The sequence below is a fragment of the Penicillium cosmopolitanum genome (assembly GCF_028827165.1).
Source record: "Penicillium cosmopolitanum strain IBT 29677 chromosome Unknown utg000003l:1.0-3747932.0:1.0-3751027.0, whole genome shotgun sequence".
NCBI classification, from domain to species: domain Eukaryota; kingdom Fungi; phylum Ascomycota; class Eurotiomycetes; order Eurotiales; family Aspergillaceae; genus Penicillium; species Penicillium cosmopolitanum.
Genome location: NW_026622673.1, coordinates 2,829,457 through 2,849,020, shown reverse-complemented (window position 1 = coordinate 2,849,020; position 19,564 = coordinate 2,829,457). Strand labels below are relative to the sequence as shown.

At 35.0% G+C, this 19,564-nt stretch overlaps 5 protein-coding genes across 5 annotated transcripts; 1 reads left to right on the top strand and 4 right to left on the bottom strand.

Annotated features, from left to right (window-relative positions):
• Positions 1 to 2,247: 2,247 nt before the first annotated feature.
• On the bottom strand, positions 2,248 to 3,545 carry N7509_001089 (Zn(II)2Cys6 transcription factor; the record flags this gene model as incomplete). Its single annotated transcript, XM_056625726.1, is given in 4 exon segments — positions 2,248 to 2,912; positions 2,928 to 3,211; positions 3,269 to 3,372; positions 3,471 to 3,545. 4 exon segments carry the CDS (start codon positions 3,543 to 3,545, stop codon positions 2,248 to 2,250), a joined length of 1,128 nt encoding a protein of 375 aa, XP_056494308.1.
• Positions 3,546 to 4,510: 965 nt separating this feature from the next.
• Positions 4,511 to 5,584, bottom strand: N7509_001088 (transcriptional regulator family: Centromere protein B DNA-binding region; the record flags this gene model as incomplete). Its single annotated transcript, XM_056625725.1, has 2 exons — positions 4,511 to 4,739; positions 5,319 to 5,584. The coding sequence occupies 2 exons, from the start codon at positions 5,582 to 5,584 to the stop codon at positions 4,511 to 4,513; spliced, it is 495 nt and encodes a 164-aa protein (XP_056494307.1).
• Positions 5,585 to 5,902: 318 nt separating this feature from the next.
• N7509_001087 (uncharacterized protein) lies at positions 5,903 to 7,479 on the top strand (the record flags this gene model as incomplete). The annotated part of the gene is made up of 4 exons (XM_056625724.1): positions 5,903 to 6,131; positions 6,232 to 6,480; positions 6,537 to 7,008; positions 7,215 to 7,479. Coding segments are annotated over 4 exons (1,215 nt in total), but the record flags the coding sequence as incomplete, so codon positions are not given.
• A 386-nt stretch (positions 7,480 to 7,865) lies between these two features.
• On the bottom strand, positions 7,866 to 8,117 carry N7509_001086 (uncharacterized protein; the record flags this gene model as incomplete). Its single annotated transcript, XM_056625723.1, has 1 exon — positions 7,866 to 8,117. One exon carries the CDS (start codon positions 8,115 to 8,117, stop codon positions 7,866 to 7,868), a length of 252 nt encoding a protein of 83 aa, XP_056494305.1.
• Positions 8,118 to 8,119: 2 nt separating this feature from the next.
• N7509_001085 (uncharacterized protein) lies at positions 8,120 to 8,620 on the bottom strand (the record flags this gene model as incomplete). Its single annotated transcript, XM_056625722.1, has 1 exon — positions 8,120 to 8,620. The coding sequence occupies one exon, from the start codon at positions 8,618 to 8,620 to the stop codon at positions 8,120 to 8,122; it is 501 nt and encodes a 166-aa protein (XP_056494304.1).
• Between the last annotated feature and the right edge of the window lie 10,944 nt (positions 8,621 to 19,564).

The following is a 19,564-nucleotide window of genomic DNA, read 5'->3' as shown; positions in this document are numbered from 1 at the left end:
GGTTTAGTTGGTACTTCATGGCCATTTCACAGCGATGAGGGATGCACCACCGAGAGATTATGATTCTTGACTGTGATATCAGCATGTTTCAGTCGCTTGTGATAGAACTTCAAGCTCCTTTGAAATCAGCAGATGTCCACTTTCTTATGGAACGATACACTGGTATTGATGAGCTTTTAGAAACATTCTTGCTTCCCATGACGAGTCGCAAATAAGTTCGTGAGAAAATCCAGAAGAAGTTGCAAGACTCTGGAGTTTCTTTGCCAGTGCTCGGAGAAGCTGCGGATAGCCAGAGCCTCCAAGGCACTTCCAGCTGAGACTTGCGAAGTGGGATTTTATGAAAAAGGAGGTTTATACCTTGTTGGCGCACTTCCAAACAACTAAAGGGATCTTCTCGGATGCTATGGCAGCCCTGATGTTGTATGAGTTGACCTCTCCCTCAAAATTCAGGACAGCTTTTTAACAGTATAAAGACTTCTGACATTCAAAATACACTCTTTCATAAGCAAGGACCGGCTTATCAATTGAGTAAACCAGACCTCAAGGTTCGATGAAAATGTCGGATCAGCATTTCTTCAATATCCAGGCTATCCCGTAACACACATCCTGAACTAAGCACAATGCCTTTGCCCCCGCGGCGTGCAAAAGTGAAGGATCCCCTATATGCCAGATTTCTTTTAGGGTCAATGAGTAATGATGATTAAGCTTCAGTCGAGATTATTTTGGGTAGTGTCGATGTCAATATCCAAGATCCTCAGACTGGGCGCACTGCTCTCTCGATCACGGCTGAGCTCGGCAATCTCCAGATGACGAAATTTCTACTCAGCCATGGGGCCAATGTCAATATTTATCAATACAGTTTAAGCAAATTCCAGGGCGAGGGCCTTGGGGGCATCCGATGGTAAGGATGGGTCGTTTTCCGATGCACAGGGCTGTTTCGGAGACCATATCGAAATTGTTAAGCCTCTACGGCAGTATCACGCCAATCCCAATGCCCGGAATAGTGCTGGCCAAACCATTCTACAGGAATCTTGAGAGAAAAACAATCATAAATTGGCCAAGATATTGCTCGAAGCAGGCGCAGATGTGAATGGGAGAAATCTCTATTCGGTGAGTTTTGCATTGAAGATAGATCTTGACTCCCCGTCGCTGACTTTATCTCAAAATTGGACACTCACACACAAATGTTTGGATGGCACATATATCGACTTGCTGTATGTGCTACTTGACCACGGAGCATTACTGGATGTTCCCGTATTGGACTGTTGTTACCCAGAGGCATATCCAATACATTTACCACATGGCTCATAGGAGCAAACAAGCTGGAAATACTTCCAGCAAGTGGAGCTGATCCCAACACCTTGATGGTGGATGTTATCTCGTGTCTGTATCTAGCTATCGCTAGAGGGTGGGTAGATGGCATTTTCATTCAGCTAGACAAGGGCGTGCCAATAAACGCCTAAAATCTGTGCCTTCGGGAGACGCCTTTGCATATGTGAGGTTAACGCAATTAGGGTTTTACGTGAGAATGGGGCCGATACTACTCTGCTCTTACGAACATTGATGGGCAGACTTATAAGGAGGCTTTGGCATGCGCATAGCAGAGCCCTGATGATTTGCGTGTCAATGTTATGCGTGCATCGTTGTGTTCGAGGTTTTGGATTATTATTTTGCATTTCCGTCTGTCATAAAAAGTGTTTTCAGCAAATTTATTTTGCATGGTGCAATATTATTTTAAAAGGTTTCCCGACAAGCTACAGTACATAGAAAGAAGATTTAATATGAGAGCTTGGGACAAACGAGTATCGTGTAGTATTGAACATGTAATAAAGCCGAGGAGAAATAGGAGGAAACCATGGCAATAGTTATGATACAAGAGAGAGTTGTATGGGATTCTCAACACTTGAGGGCATATGTATTCCCCCGAGAAAGGGATGAACATTGATTAAGTGTTGCTGCCCCGTCCTAAAATTATAGGCACAACTATCACAATACTCCAGGGTAATCACCCGCAGGGCAGTATAGTGGACAGCAGGTGTAATTCCCATAAGCATTTAACCAGTCGAAACTCTTTCGCAAGATAGTATTATAATAAAGGGGCTAGGTCAATACAATAAAATTAGTACTTAGCTACATCTTATGGAAGTCAAGGAATAAGTATGATTCCTTGGATTTTAGTGACTAGTTATTTTTCTCGATAAAGTGGACTCGTCGCCAGGGGTGCCATTCTTTTAGATGAGGCCAACCTCATCGAGCGGCCATCTTAGCGCTGACATCCACTCCGGATCGATCAGCTTCGCGATAGAATTCGTAACGTTTGCAGCCCAGTTGTGCATAAACCAGCGGTAGGGGTGCGTACTTGGCAAGCACGCACCCGTAAGCCAAGATGACCAAGGCCATTGGACGTTTCTTTTGCAGTTTCTTTTGCAGTAGAGCGATGAACTCTGGGGAGACCGTAATAGGCCACAGGAGTCTGGGGTATACAGACACACTCTGGGCAGATTCCTGGAGGCTCAGGATGGCTTGATGATATATGGCCTTATCTTCTTCGTTGTCAGCGGAGGCTTTGTTGGTCAGATCAAGCATGCGGAATGGTTCTATAATGGATTCCTCGTAGAGATCCACGCGAACATCACCCCCACGCGCATTGAAGTCGCCTGTGAGTTTCCCGCCAATCCACTGCTGCACTGGATTAAAAAGCCTGGAGTGACTGCGAAAGGCAACCAAGACAGTCAAGAGGCTATCAATATTATCACAGTGATGCAACGCGTGAGAAATCTGTGCCAGACCACAAGAAAATATCAAAAGCAGGGCAGAAAATGCAACAGCCGCCGTACAGTTGGACCGAGTGATTTCTGTTATTCCAGAGTGTAAGCAGCTAAAAGCTTGAGCATGATGAGATCGAGCGGTAGCTAGATACTTTCAACCGTATTCATCCAAGCCACGGAGATGGACGATGTGAAGCGCAGATAAAGCCAGAATAGAATGCATCAGAAAGTCGTTAGAGATGGCCATGTTGGGAACGCCCTCCTGCCACATACCCCCATCTTCATCGACATTGATGAGAGTGAGTGAGGTCTTTGTGACATAGTGATGCATCAGTTCCAGGTGTCGGAGATTGAGAGTCATATCCGACAGAGACGGCGAGACGATTAAGGATCCATTATCCTTGCTGCAGTTTCCATCCAACGATACTTGTTTATCCCGCTGCCTGTGCTCAGTTCATTAGCCAGAGATGTTGTCTTATTTAGCCAATTAGGTAACGAACAGTTTGCTTGCTGCAGGTACGGCCAGTGGGTATCCTAGTAGCTCATAATCACATTCAACTCGCCGCTTGTTGCAATTGCTGCAACGGGGTGGTCGCTCGTCGCACTAAAATATAACCAGTAGCACTCCTGTCAATCATTACTGGATCGTCAATCGGAGTCTATGCATGCCAGGCACAGAAAACACATTGCTAGCACCCATACCTTTATTCTTCTCTTCTTGCATTGGCCACATCCATGGCGGGACTTCTTATGTGCTCTTCGCCCACCGCTCGACATTTTAGCTCTCAACGAGTGGATATGATATGATTAGGAATTAAAATTTTTCGAGATAGACCATTGCACTAGCAGTTTACTTTGCTCCTCTCACTGGTCTGGGGATCAGAAAATTTAAGATTGAGTGTCTGCCTCCTTCTATTATTGAAGGGATTGTCTTGGCGGTGTGGCTTAGACTACAATCCAGTGGAGTCTATTACTAGCCAGACTGCCAAGAGTAGTTGTGGCGGATCGACCTTTCAGGGGAGCCCACCCATACCGCCTACGCGATATGGGTGGGCCACGGCCATGTGTAAATAACGGCCATGTGTAAATTTTGCAACTATTCACACTATCTATCAACGCAATGGCTTTGAAACTATACAAAAAAGCTCGCTATCCGGTATATTTGCCAATTCCACGTCATTTGAAGATAAATCTGGCAATGTAGGCTCCGGTGGCGGCGAATGGCCCCATTTCTTCTTATATTGATTGCGGAGCTTTGTAGCAGCGGTCTTCTCTCTTTTGGCCTTCTTTTCAGCAATACTGCGATTGGCGTCCTTTATGGATAGTATACTAGTTTGAGATAGAGGTTTAACCTGTCGCTTGCTATATTTGCGTTGTAATGGCGTGCGTGCGGCTGTTATCTTTGTAATTGTATCGCGTAGGGTATCAGCACTCTCAGCCATAATCTGAGTATGTTGTAACACCCGGTCTAAATTGCGTTGCTGCTTTGGTGTAGCAGTAGGTATTATGTATTTTGCATGATTTAATTGTTGTCTTTTGATTGTTGGAGGAGGTGAACTGTGTACAGATGAAGACGAAGCGATACCAGGTGGCGGTGTTGTATCACCATATAGAGCGTAATTGCTTATATTTAGATTATCTACCTTAGGTAATTAGTTCGCAAGGTCCTTAACTATTGTATTACTATTTGTAGGTAATATTCCATAATCTTTAAATGAATCATGAATAATGCGAGGGCTTTTCTATGCAGTAGCCCGAACCTTAGAGATGATACGCAAAAATTCAGATTTCTTTGCAACCTTACCAGACCAGAAGGTATACAAGTTATTTTGTTTCTTAAAATACTGCTTCAGTGCTAAAAATGGCTTTCTATCTAGCGGTTGACAAATATATGTTGAATGAGCATAAAAGCAGAAGGGTATAATGTTATAATCAAGGGTAGTTTGTATGAATTTATGTGTCTTATGAGATCTATAGCTATCAAATAGAAGTATCTGCTTTTTGCCTTTTTTATAGCGATTCGCAGTTACTTTATAGAAGTAATAAAGCCATTGAAGGGCTAGATTATCATTAATCTAGCTATTTGTTGATACAGCAGTAATAGTATCCTCTGGAAGACCCTTACTGCTATAATACTAATCTTCCTAAGGAACCTAGCCCTTAAAGATGTAAAATGGAGCCATTGACCAGCCATCAGCGGCAATACATTTAAGTGCTGTTATAGTCTCAGAATGCTCTGTCTCAGCAATATTAGAACGCCGCTCTGTACTACTAATGATGGTTTGTGCCTTTCCCCTCCTAGGTTGAAAGCTAATTTCATCAAAGTTATATACTAAGCGCGGAGGAACGTTCCTAGTAACCCTTGCTAGGCTGTTATACCACTGCTCAAGAGCTCCAGCATCTTCAGCAGAGATATGCTTATCATCCTTTAGCTTTTGGGATATAGGTTTAAGGTTCTTATGACGTTTTATAAAGCGATATACCTATATTTTGCTTAGTGGTTTTGTATCCTTTTGTGCACGCAAAAAGATAGTATTTGCTGCATCTTACAAGATAGCAGGCGCAATAGGTATATTTACGCTCTCTATAAACAGAACCCAGCCTACTAAGGCCTGTTCCTGTTTATCTGTCAGGGCTATATTGGTAGGTTTTCGACCTGAAATCAACGTTCTACCCTTACGGATGCGTCGATAGAGGGTTTGATAGGGAACGCCGAAATCGCGTGCAATGCGCGATATATTCGGCTTTTTGAGGGCATTGGCCGCTTTGCAGGCCTCGGAAACGCGAGATTCATCAGTTTTAGAGGATTTAGGCATCGTGGTAGAGGGTAAATATCGTAAAATAGTAGATTTGTGAAAAAGTTTACACATGGCCGTTATTTACACATGGCCGTGGCCCACCCATATCGCGTAGGCGGTATGGGTGGGCTCCCCTGAAAGGTCGATCTGCCACAACTACGGAAGAAGTGGAACATTCTATTCCTAGAAAGGAAAGGTGTACGCGCACTACTCCAGGAAGGGTCTAGTGAACGAGGATGCTGAAGCATGAGTACGCGAACATACTGAATACGCTGAGTGTCCAAAGGGGCATATAGTGAATAATCCATCATCTTATCTTATAAATACCGGCTCCAGAGATGTTTTGAGAGTATTATTTCTTCAACACATTTTCTCCATATCCTTTACAAGCTCTTTTCTCTTCCCAGTGTCAGTATGGCACAAAAACAGTATTATCACTATGACCCATCCGTCCCGGCCGCGGCCATTTTTACACTCCTGTTTGTTGTCACCACTCTTTTTCATGTCTATCAATCAGTTCGAACCAAGACACGATACTTTATACCCTTTATCATTGGGGGTGTATGTGAGTTAATCCATCCGATCTGACACTGCCAGTTTACTGGATACTGCCCCTTTCAAAACCCGAGAGCTCTACGAACAGAGTTGGCTTACATTTATTTTAGTCGAAATTTTTGGATTCGCAGCCCGAACAATTAACTCTCGTCAAACACCGGATTGGTCATTCCCCGTTTTTGTTGTTCAGTCAATGGGTATACTTCTTGCACCTGCCTTGTTCGCCGCCTCGATCTATATGGAGCTTGCGCGCATTATATTACTCGTCGATGGAGAGGCGCATTCAATCATTAAGAAAAAGCATCTCACAAAGATTTTTGTCGGAGGAGATGTGCTCTCATTCATATTCCAAGCCGTTGGTATTGAAACCCTCGATCCTTTGTGACAGCTACATAGCTAATTGCACCATAATTAGGCGGATCTATTCTTGCAAAGCAAAGCGCAAGTAGTGCCAATCTTGGTAAAGCCATTGTCGAGATAGGCCTCGGTTTGCAGATATTATTCTTTGGCTTTTTCCTTGTCAGTGTGGTTGCCTTCTCAGTCCGCCTACGCAAGTGTCCCACAGCCCAGTCTACCAGCATGCCATGGAAGAAGCACGTATACACCGTGTTGTCTGCAGGTGGCATTGTCTTAATTCGTTGCATCTATCACGTTATAGAATATATCCAGGGCCCAACTGAGGAGCTTATGACTAATGAGTTCTATCTCTATTTTTTCGACGCCGGGCTTATGTTGATTGTCATAATGATATTCCATCTCAATCATCCAAGCGAGGTAAATTCGCTTCTGAAGGGCGGCAAATTTGCAGTTTTATTGCGTGTTTACTCTGTTGAGAACCAATATTGTACTGTCCGATTCGGAGAGATGGAGTCTGGGACTGGCCAAACGTCTGCACATTGATCTCCATGCTGGCTCGCACGTGTGAATGTTTTTTGCAATGTGTATCTTTCGTGCTAGACTCCCTCTAAAGCTTGTCAGTTATGTTAACTTGCTCTTGTATTGCCAATGCCTACTTGTTTAACCTTGAGGTATTCCCTCAATGTTATTCATGTAAACGACGGACCAATGAATTACTATAACCCTTTGGGTTTAGCACCCTAATTTACTGTTATATAATCTCCTCTTCGATCACCTGGCATAAAGACCATCATCCTCTTTATTCTTTGTTTCTGTTTCACTCCTATCTCTCTATCACCTCTGTATGTAAGGACTTTTACCTAGTCAAGTCGGGTGATGGGTGCTATGATATAGCGACTAGCAATGGCATAACACTGGATCAGTTTTACGCTTATAACCCTGCTGTGGGCAACGACTGCAGTGGATTGTGGCCGAACTACTACGTTTGCATTGGGAAATAATGTTATCTGACGAATGACTTGAACCTTGTCATTGGAGACAAATGTACAATCGTTTTGAATAATCACATAATTCTAGCGGGTGCAGGCCAGATTCCATCTATCCTTTGGTTTGTAGGATCCTTGTACTGAGCGATCTGATGAAGCGTTGCAAAATCAGATGGTTTTCGGTAGGGTTTGCGTCTCTGCTCTTCCGGCAGATCTCTTTGTGCGAGGCGGGCGAAAAGCAACGGCACAATGTGCTTGATATCTACCTTAAGAGGTCTTAACTCTTTACTAATAGCGTTTTCTGGTTCCCCTTGCCAAATGAATGGTCTTTCCAGGCTATGCGACCGCAGTGACTCTTCGTCAACATATAGAAAGCAGTCCGTGCGCAGACCTTTTGGAAGTTATCCGTTCCCTCTTTTAGAGACGAAAGTGCTCTCCGTATCTGCGGCATCGTCCTCTATCCAATGAAGGGTGAATTTGGGGAGATCTTCTTTTCTAGTTGGTGGGAGATAACAGTTCAAGCCATGGCGAGTAGCGGTTTCGATCTGCTCTTTGAATAGTGGCCATTCGCTTCCGATGGCATTCGGGACAAAGAAAACAAATCCAAATACTGTATTTGCGGGGTCACTGATCACGTATTCTTGCCATGGCATTTTCATCGCGTATGCAATGTTCCTCCAATCGTCAGAATTGTAGGATTTTCTTGCTGCAGAGTAATCGGCTTTGACTGGTTTCGTAATTTCCGAGCCAATGCTCGGGCAGTTTTCATATCTTCACTCCAAGCAGCGTTATATGCATTTCTCCATAGTTCGCGGTCGACCTCACCTAGGCGTGCTGAGAAGTTTAGTCCATGTGCAGTCTGCAAAGGAGCGGGTCCTGTCAAGAGTATTTCCGCTTCCTGGTATTGAACATTGTCTTTCTGGTCGATACATTTTCTGGCCAATTCCGAGAACGTCATTCCGCAGGCATCTCGACATAGCTGGTCTTCTTCAGGGCCTGTCGAGCGGCGGGTGATAATTCTTCGTTCTTCATCAGTCAGGGATGTTGGTTCATTGATAGCCCGGTTGTAAAGCTCCCGAGTGGAATCGCCCAGCGTAATGGGAGTTTTGGGAAGATCAGGCCAAATCTCCTGAGCACGTTCTGCTATTGATGCCATAATGAAAGCCAACGGGGAAACCACAGGCGCGAGGGTTATGAAAATAAATTGCCTTTTGTTAAGACAGGCCTGGAATGATAGATGAATCAAGTAGAAGAGTCGTTCTCAATAGGGCTGTTCTTTGGGTGAAAAACTTAATATGTAGAAGGTCGGGGATTAGACCTCGGGACCAAGGATATATGGAAGAGTAGAATGTTCTGGGTCCAAATATTGCTTCTACCTAAGCACTTGAGGGGAAGGATGCTACATCTTATAGGATGCCCTAGGACCCCTGGACTTACATTATATCATTAGTTATATAGCACTGATGTGGGGTAACTGATATATATATATATATACTCTCCTGAGATACATATATACGTTCCACCACTAATAGCTTATTACCATATTTACCAAAAAAGGCCCTACCCTATTTTATAATCTAGATAGGCCGCTAGTCATCATTTAGGTTATATAATTAGTATAAGACTATAATAGTTACTAAGTTATTAGGCTAGAGACCTATAACTAGATAAGGATATTTGACAGTAGAGATCAGATTAGATAGTTAATATACAGACTAATTCTTAAAGAGATTAAGAATTTTGAATATTTATAGGATCTTAAATATACTAGGGGTTAGATAGGCCTTAATATACAGATATTTTAAAAGAAATTTATCTCAAATTAACCTTAGAAGTCTAGAGTACTATATACTTAAATTCTATGATAATTTATCCTTTTTTTTCTAGAGATAGTTAACTTAGCTATTACAAAGACTACTATTAGAATAAATAATCTAAATTTAGTAGTATTATCTTAATTAAGAACTTTTAGCCTATTTTATTTTTGGTATATTTAGATATAAATATAAATCAAGTAATATAATCTTTTTAATATCTTTTAAGATAAAGCTTTTTCTTATAATTTTTTTAATTATTATTTTTCTTATTTTTATCTTTCTAATAAGAAAGATAAAATATAATATTTATACAAAATAGGTTTTGAATAGGTTATAAATTCCTTGGCATGCTAAGAAATAGGTTGTGAAATAGGTTCTGGCAATGCCTAATAGTAAGTCAGGGCAGTATATTAAGATTAGTTTACTTACTCTTATTATATCTCTTAGATAACTATAATTATAGATCATACCTAGTCAGTAGCTTCTTATATTCATTTTATAAATAATTTATCTGTAGTAGTAAGTAGAGTTACCTTATCTGTTTATATTATATTATTATTATCTATACTAAGAGGGATAATATAATATCTATAAGTAAAGAAGAAAGAGAATAGTCTTATTAATAAGGGATTCTAATTATTAATAGCTACTATAATTATTAGTAATAGCCTCTTCTAGTTATTCTATATATAGATAGTAAAGATCCTTATAATCCTTTCTACTTCTTAATTTACTTATTCTATTACTCTATTAGATTATAGGTAGAAGATAGTAGATAATTAGTACTAAATTACTAGCTTTATATATATTGTTTATTAGAATCTACTTATAAACTATAACCTCTAGTTACTAATAATTATCCTTAGTAAACTATAATATATATAGAAGTATATTAGAAATATATCTGCTATATCTTATAATATAACCTCTTTATACTAATTAATATTATACTCTTTATAAGTTAATTAGTAATAATTAGTATGTTTATAGAGCTATCCTTCTTTACTAGGGGTAGCTCTATAATAAAATCTATAGATAATTTAGCCTAGATTTATTATAGAATTAGGAGTAGTTTTAGTAAACTATACTTTGTATCTTATTAGACTATAGTCCTTCTATAAATAGTATATATTCTTTACTACTCCAGGCCAGAAGAATCTCTAAGATAGTATTATATATATAGTATCTTATTCTAGATAATATAAGATAGGAATGCTTATAGGCTGTCTGCGTTAGCAGACAGGTTGATTACGAAGAGACAATACTACTATACTTATAGAGGGTAAGGAGATAATAGGTATAACCCTATTAAGAATTAACAGAATAAACAATAGAATAAATAACTGAACCTTCTATAAGTAGTATACCGATACTATAATCTTAGTAACCTTAGTAGAATATTTTTATACAGGAGAACCTATATATTAAATTAATAATCTAGAACAAACGCTACTTATTCTTCTGAAATAAAGTAGGGGCCTTATTGCTAAGGTTTCTGTTATATAACCCTAGGGTACCAATATTAAGAGCAGAAATCCCTATTATATACTACTCTCCCTGAAAAATTAACTGTCCCTTAGTTAATTATAAAATAAAATAAAATAAAAATACTAAAATAAAACTAGTAAGATAGGATAACTATACTCTGAATGCTTCTCTGTTAAGCTCTCTAGACCCTATTGCTAATTAATAGGTACCTAGCCCCTATAGGATAAGCCTACCTCTACTTCTAGAGTAGTTTACTAAATACTAGATAGTATTAAGTTCTTAGCTATAGTGGTTATAGACCCTTCTAGCAGTAGTCTATATTTAGATAAGTTAATATGTATCCCTTTATTAATTTAATTAAAGAAAGAATTCTTTCTAAACTTCTGTTTCTTAAGATACTTTATTATCTTAAAGCAGTATAGGTATTTATACCAGATCTCTGTTCTCTAGTTGTTAATTAAGTTCTTTACCGCCTTTAGATCTTTTCTAAAAAGCTTATCTAATTCTGTATATACAGAAGGGCTATCCTATCTATAAGACTAATAAGGTCTTACTAGGCTTAGGGGAAGATAGATAGAGAAGGAATTATTATAGATAGTTGATTACTGAGTAATCAATAAGATTAAGGACTTAGTTGCTTGATTATTGAGGATTCTGATTGTTATATGTGTGTATATTATTATTATGAATATTATACAGATATAACTAAGATCCAGTTAAAGATATAACTAGGATCTAGTTAAACATATAACTAAGATCTAGTTAAAGATATAACTAAGATTTAGTTAAAAGGCTTAGTAACCCTAAAAAACACCGGATCTTCGGTATACTAGGTAGCCGGCCAGATCTTCGGTATACTTAGTATCCGACCGGATATTCGGTATACTAGATAACCGGCCGGATAGCTAGATAACCGGCCGGATAGCTGGAATACTAGCTATCCGGTATAACTATTCTAAGGTTAAATAGGGCCTTCTTTCCTTTAGAAATAATAATATACATTAATCAGAATCCTCTATAATCAAGCAACTAAGTCCTTAATCTTATTGATTACTCAGTAATCAACTATCTATAATAATTCCTCCTTTATCTATATTCCCTAAGCCTAGTAAGACCTTTGCAGTCTTATAGGTTATGAGCCCGGATTATCTATATCTGGCTATACCACCTTTTTATATATACTTTTTGCCCTCTTTTTTATTTATCTCCTATTTGGGAACTTTTGAAGTCTAAAAATATTAAATCTGAGATACCCCTGTATTTCGGCCGAAATCTTAACAAACCTCAAAAAAAAATATACAAAACCTATTGATATATATATATATCTATATATATATATATATATATATATTATATACTATGGCAAATCTTTAAAAAATTAAGGTGCCTAAGCTCTCAGGTATCGAAAATTATACTATATGGTTAATTAGGGCCTACGCTCTATTGGTCAAAGAGGATTTAGGGTTCGATACCCTAGACCTAAATGGAACAATATCTGATAAAACCACTATAACTCCTGTAAAAAACAGGAAGGTACTAGCTATTATTAAGCTATTGTGTGACGATAATCCTTTATTATATATAAAGGATGAAACTAGTGCTATTCAGGCCTGGAATACCCTAAAGGAATTATTTAATCCTAAGGGTTTTACTACTGAATTCCTAGTATTAAAAGAATTTTTTAATACTACTCTGGGAGATTTTGACACTATAGAGTAATACCTTAATAAGGTAAAACTGCTTATTAGTGACCTAAAATCTAAAGAGATTATACTGCCTAATTAGGTAGTTATTGCCTAGATTTTGAATAGTCTAGACGAAGATTATTCAGGATTTATATAAAATATTACGTAATCTCTGCGTAATGATCCTAAGGTATATACTATTGATTTACTGATAAAATCACTTATTGATAAATTACGTAGTAAAGAAGATAATACTATTAATAGTATTAATAATTCCTTCTTTTAATAAAAACAATACAAACAAAATCACCAAAAAACCATAGAAAAAACAGCCTTATAAAGGCAAATTCTGCAAAAATTGTTATAAAACTAATTATAATGTTAATGATTGTTATTTCCTATACCCTAATAAGCGTCCAGATTGGTGGAAATTAATTAATATAAACGATACAAACACTACAAACAATATAAACAACAAAAACAATAAAAATAATAAAAACAAAAACCTACAAAATAACGATTAAGTTGCTGTTGTTAATACTATTCTGTCTGATTCAGATAATTTTAACACTATACCTATTTAGGATATCGATATGGAGATTGATAATCTTCTATTAGATCTTGATAATGATGTAAGTGTTAATAATACCCCTAATACTAAAAATAACAAAAATATACTTATAAATAATAAAGGTTATCTAGGCAAACTGCCCTATTAGATTAGACCTATTTGTAATTTTGTTATTGATACTGCTGCTACTGTCTCTGTTATTATAAATTTAAATTATTTTTGTTATAAATAAGCAGTAAATAAATCAGTAAACTGGGGAAAAGTACTAAAAATACCAATAAAATATAAAGGAACTGTTATTATACAGACTAATCTAAACTATATATATATAATGCATAATGTGCTATATATACCTGAATTAGGTATTAATATACTAAGTACTAATAGACTAAAAGGTATATCTATTTTTAAAGAAAATAGTGTATATATATATAATAATAAAAAACCAACAATAAAAGGATATAAAGATACCCTATATAAAACCAATACTAATATACTATATCCTAATAAGATACATAATATAAAATATCAAAATAAGCTACTATATCTAGAAAATAAAGATATAGAGATAAATAACTGGTATAGAAGATTAGGCTATATTGGTCCTAAAGCTCTTAAATATATACTAAGTAATATTATAAATATAAAAATATCAGATAAATACTTATATAAAATAGCTAAAAACTGTGATATATACCTAAGATCTAAGGCAAAAAGATATATAAATAAAAGGTCTAATAATACTATACTCTATAGAAGAGGAGAAAGACTATATAGTGATATAGGTAGTCCTATAACACTAAAAACATATAATAACTATATATATTATATAACGTTTCTAGATAAGCAAACCCGCTATCTATTTACTATATTATTAAAAAATAAAAACTAAGTAATAACAGCTTTAAAAAGGATAAAAGCCTTAATAAAAAATCAAATTAGTATAAATATAAAACAACTATTTACTGATAATAGTAAAGAATATATTAATAAACTAATTAAAAATATAACAAATAAATATGGTATTATACATAATACTAGTCCTGCTTATATAAAGGAGCCTAATGGCCTAATAGAGTGTATAAATCTTACCTTATTAAATAAGATAAGGGCAATGCTGGCTAATAGTAATTGTCCTAAATACCTATAGGGTAAAGCCTTATTAGCAGCTACCTATTTATATAATAGAATACTATATAGTGCTCTAGGGTTTAAAATACCCTATAAGTTATATAATAAAACAAAACCCTCTATCGATATATATAATTAATTAAAAATATAGGGTTCTACTGCTTATTATACTATTAATAAGCAAATAACTAAGCTAGAACCTAGGCAGGAAAAAGCTATATTAGTAGGCTATACTGATTATGGCCACTATAAGCTTTATATACCTAATAAAAGGACTATAATAATATTAAGAGATATTATAATCCTAGAAAATCAATACTATAATTTTAATAGTATTAAGGATAATATAACTAATATATATCTAAACAATAATAAAAGGGTTACCCTGAAAACCCTAAACCCTAAACCTTTAATATATAAGATGAATACAAGAGCAACAGAATATATAAAAATAGCAGAGGATCCCTCTCATAAAATTAAGGTTCAAATACCAATAAAAAATAATATATACTATAATAATAACAATAATAATATACTCTATACTCTGTCTGATACAGCAGTAGAAGCTATATATAGGCCTATATATAGTAGTGTATTAAACTTTGTTTTAACTACAACTACTATAAAGGAGCCTAATATACTAAAACAGGCCCTAGAAGGCCCTGATAGCCTATATTAGCAAAAGGCCTATATAGCTGAAAATAATGCCCTAGTTAGCTAAAAGACCTGGGATATTGTTGATATACCTAATAATATAACCCCTATAAATGGCCGATAGGTTTTTAAGATGAAACCTACTATAAACAGAACAGCTAATAATACTAGTTATATTACTAATAGTGATAATACTATTAGATATAAAGCTAGATGGGTTATACAAGGTTTTAATTAAAGATTAGGAATAGATTTCCTAGAAACCTTTTCAACAATATGCCGAACAGAATTATAGTATATGCTATTACTAATAGCTGTTAATAAAGGCCTATATATATGGCAATATGACGTTAAAAACGCTTTCTGCTATGCTAATATAGATGCTGATATATATACTATATTACCAATAGGATTATATAATAATCCTAAATATAATAATAAATGTGCAAAACTTAATAAAGTATTATACGGGTTAAAATAATCCCCTAGACTATAGTATCAATACCTAAAATTAGTACTGGAATTACTAGATTTTGAGGTATTTCTATATAATAAAGGAATATATATAAATAAAAAGGATAATTATATACTAATATATTACATTGATGATATACTAGTATTGCATAAAGACCTATCCTATATAAAAGCCTTAAAAAACAATATAAATAAATCTATTGAATTAGATAAAATAGGTCAAATTACTATATTTTTAGGTAATAATATATATATTGATTATAAGGCTAAAAAGCTATATATATATCAAACAAAATATATTAATAAATTATTATCTAAATTTAACATATATAACAATAATATATATAAACTAAAAGATATACCTGGAGAACCAGGAATAAAATTAATAAAAAATACTACTACTGCTAGTAATACTGATATAAAAGAATATCAAAAAGAAATAGGCTCTCTGCTATATTTAGCCCTAAAAATAAGACCTGATATAGCCTTTCCTGTATTATATTGTGCTAGGTTTATGTTAAATCCTAGTAAAGAATATTTTAAGGCTATACACTATATATGGTGTTATATACTAAAATATAATAATAAAGGTCTAATATATAACTGCTTAGGTAATAACCTATATATTAAAGGTTATTGTGACAGTGACTAGGCAAATAATATTAATAATAGAAGATCTACTACTGGCTATATATTTAGCCTAGGTAGTGATCTAGGCCTAACTAATCCTATATCCTAGAATAGTTAGCTTTAAAAAACAGTAGCTTTATTAAGCTGCGAAGCTGAATATATAGTATTAAAAGAAGCTATAAAAGAAGCAATATATCTGAATAATATACTTATATATATAAATGAGTATCTAAATTTAGGTTATACTAATACTATACTAATAATATTAATAGACAACGAAGGAGCTAAAAAATTAGCTGAAAATCCTGAATTCTATAAGAGATTAAAGTATATTAATATAATATATTATTTTACTAGGAACGCTATATAAAATAACTAAATAAAGCTAGTACCGATACCCTCAAAAGATAATATTGCTGATATACTTACTAAAAATATAATCAAAAATATATTTGAAAGCTATATACTAAAAATATAATCAAAAATATATTTGAAAGCTATATACTAAAAATAATAACTAATATTTAAAGCTAATCCTTATATATATATATATATATAGATTAAGGGGGGATATGAATATTATACAGATATAACTAAGATCTAGTTAAAGATATAACTAAGATTTAGTTAAAAGGCTTAGTAACCCTAAAAAACACCGGATCTTCGGTATACTAGGTAGCCGGCCAGATCTTCGGTATACTTAGTATCTGACCGGATATTCGGTATACTAGATAACCGGCCAGATAGCTAGATAACCGGCCGGATAGCTGGAATACTAGCTATCCGGTATAACTATTCTAAGGTTAAATAGGGCCTTCTTTCCTTTAGAAATAATAATACACATCAATCAGAATCCTCTATAATCAAGCAACTAAGTCCTTAATCTTATTGATTACTTAGTAATCAACTATCTATAATAATTCCTCCTTTATCTATATTCCCCTAAGCCTAGTAAGACCTTTGCAGTCTTATAATTATCAGGGGGAGAAGGCCCTATTTAATCTTAGAATATCTAGATAATAAGATATTAATTATTATACCGGATATCTAGCTATCCGGCCGGCTACCTAGTATACCGAAGATCCGGCCGGTTATCTAGTATACCGAAGATCCGGTCGGTTATCTAGTTTACCGAAGATCCGGTGTTTTTTAGGGTTATTAGGCCTTTAACTAGATCTTAGTTATATCTTTAACTAGATCTTAGATATTATAGGGTAATATTTGTACTATCGTTACTGTCTAAATAGGTAGTTTAGGATTTTATAGTAGATAGTCCAGAATTATACCCCTACAGTAAAAGGAAAAGAAATAGTACTATATCATAAGGAATAGACATCGCCATAACCCATTTTGGGTTGGAACCTTCAACCCAAAACCCATGCCAAGAACCCATTTGAACCCATTTTGACCTGTTTTTTGCATAAAAATGCCAAGACTTTCCTAATTAGGCTAATTTATGCTAATTTTATGTAATTTTTATACAAAATGGGTTTTGAATGGGTTATAAATTCCTTGGCATGCCAAGAAATGGGTTGTGAAATGGGTTCTGGGCGATGTCTAATAAGGAAGGATAACCAGAGAGTATCTTTAATATCAGTATTATTATATAATATATATTAGCCAGCTCTTACTAGGAATTAGCTTCTGTATAGTCTAATATCTTATAACTAGGTATTAGCTTCTGTACAGTCTAATATCTTATAGTTATCCTAGATAGTAGTATACCAGGGCAGGTAGGTATAGTGTACTATTGTAGCAGGACCGGTTAAACTATAGAGAAGTAAGGAAAGAGAAAGACAAATGTTACTAATATTATAGATTTATTTCGTCTATTAGATCCTATACTTCTCTTTATCTGTAGGTATCTATATAGATCTTCTAATACCGGCTATAAAACTGCCTGGAATATTACCCTACTTCTGAATATTAGTCTACTAGGACTTTAGGTACCCTATCTTATATATACCCTTTAGTAGCTCTGTATAATTTCTCTTATCTTCTTTAGTAAGAGAGATAGATCCCTACAGTAAGTTTCCTTCTCTACTAGTATTAAGATAGTTATAGATATTAATATCTAAATACTAAAATACAGGATTCTCTCTAGGTTAGGTACTCTTAGTATAGTAGGGATAGGAAATTAAGTACTAGTAGTGGCGTACCGTCCCCCTCTCCGCCTTCTGTGTAGAGGGTGGACCACAGCCACACACAAATAACAGTCAAATACAAAAAAATTATAATTCTATCTATTTATCAACACAATAGCGTAGGATCTGTAGTAAAAAGGGCACTATCTGGTAAATTTAACAATTCTGCATTACTTATAGGCAAATTTACCTGCAGAGGAGAAGCAGGTAGCGATCTACTATACTGCTTTTTGTAGGCATTGCGAAATTTCGTTTTGGCAGTCTTCTCTCTTTTCACCCTATTTACAGCAATACTGTAATTAGCGTCCTTAACACTGAGTATACTATCCTGTAATAATAGCTTAACCTACCGCTTGCTTTTTTTGCGTTGTAATAGCGTATGTATAATAGCTATTTTAGTCACAGTTTTAGTAGCAATAATAATACTCTTAGCGTTAATCTTAGTATAATAAAATATTCAGTTCAGATTATGCTAGTGCTTTAGTTGAATCCCTGGGATATTAGTATATTTTGCGAAATTTTTTTAACGTTTTCTATGCTTTTAGGAGGTGATGCTTCAATAGTAGAGGAAGAGAGGAACTCTGGTAGTAGCGTATTTTCCCTATATATAGCGTATGTAGGTATCTTAAGGTTATTTATCTTAGGTATTTACTTCTCTAGGGCCTTAATAATTATACTACTATCTATTAGAGATATACTACACTCCTTGAAGTTATCTTTAATGATTCGAGGGCTTCTCTAAGTATTACAGCGGATATTAGTAATAATATGTAGAAATTCTGATTTATCTGCAGGATAATATCCCTAAAAGGATAATAGATTATTCTCCTTTTTAAAATACTGTTTAAGGGCTAGAAAAGGCTTTCTATCTAGTAGTTAATAAATATGTATTAAATAAGCTAAAAACCTAAATAGTATAATATTATAATCAAGGTATTGTTGTATAAATTTAGCTGTTTAATAAGAACTATAGCTATTAAATAATAGTAATTACTTTTTACCCTCTTATAACTGATTAGATATAGAGGTCTTTTTATAAAAATAATATAACTATTGAATTACTAGATCGTCATTAATCTAGCTATTAGGAGATATACCAGTAATAGTACCCTCTAGTAATTAATAACTTTCGTTGAACTAATTCTCTTAGAAAGTAACCCCTTGCTAGGTTAAAAGCTATATTTATCAAAGTTATATACTAAGTATAATAGAAGGTTTTTAGTAACTCTTATAAGGTTGTTATACTATAGCTTAAGAGCTCTAGTATCCTCAGCAGCAATACGCTTATTATCCTTAGCTTTTTTAGATACTGGGGTAAGTTTTCTCTTAGGTAATAACCGTCGTATAAAGCAATATACCTATATTTTGCTAACTAGTAATTAAGGCTTTAAAGCGTAGGTAATTAGAGTATTTATATATACTTCTACTATTGCAAGAGTAAGTAGTATAAGAATAGCCTATATATAGTTAATCTAGCCCTCTAATACTTACTCCTAAGCCTTTATA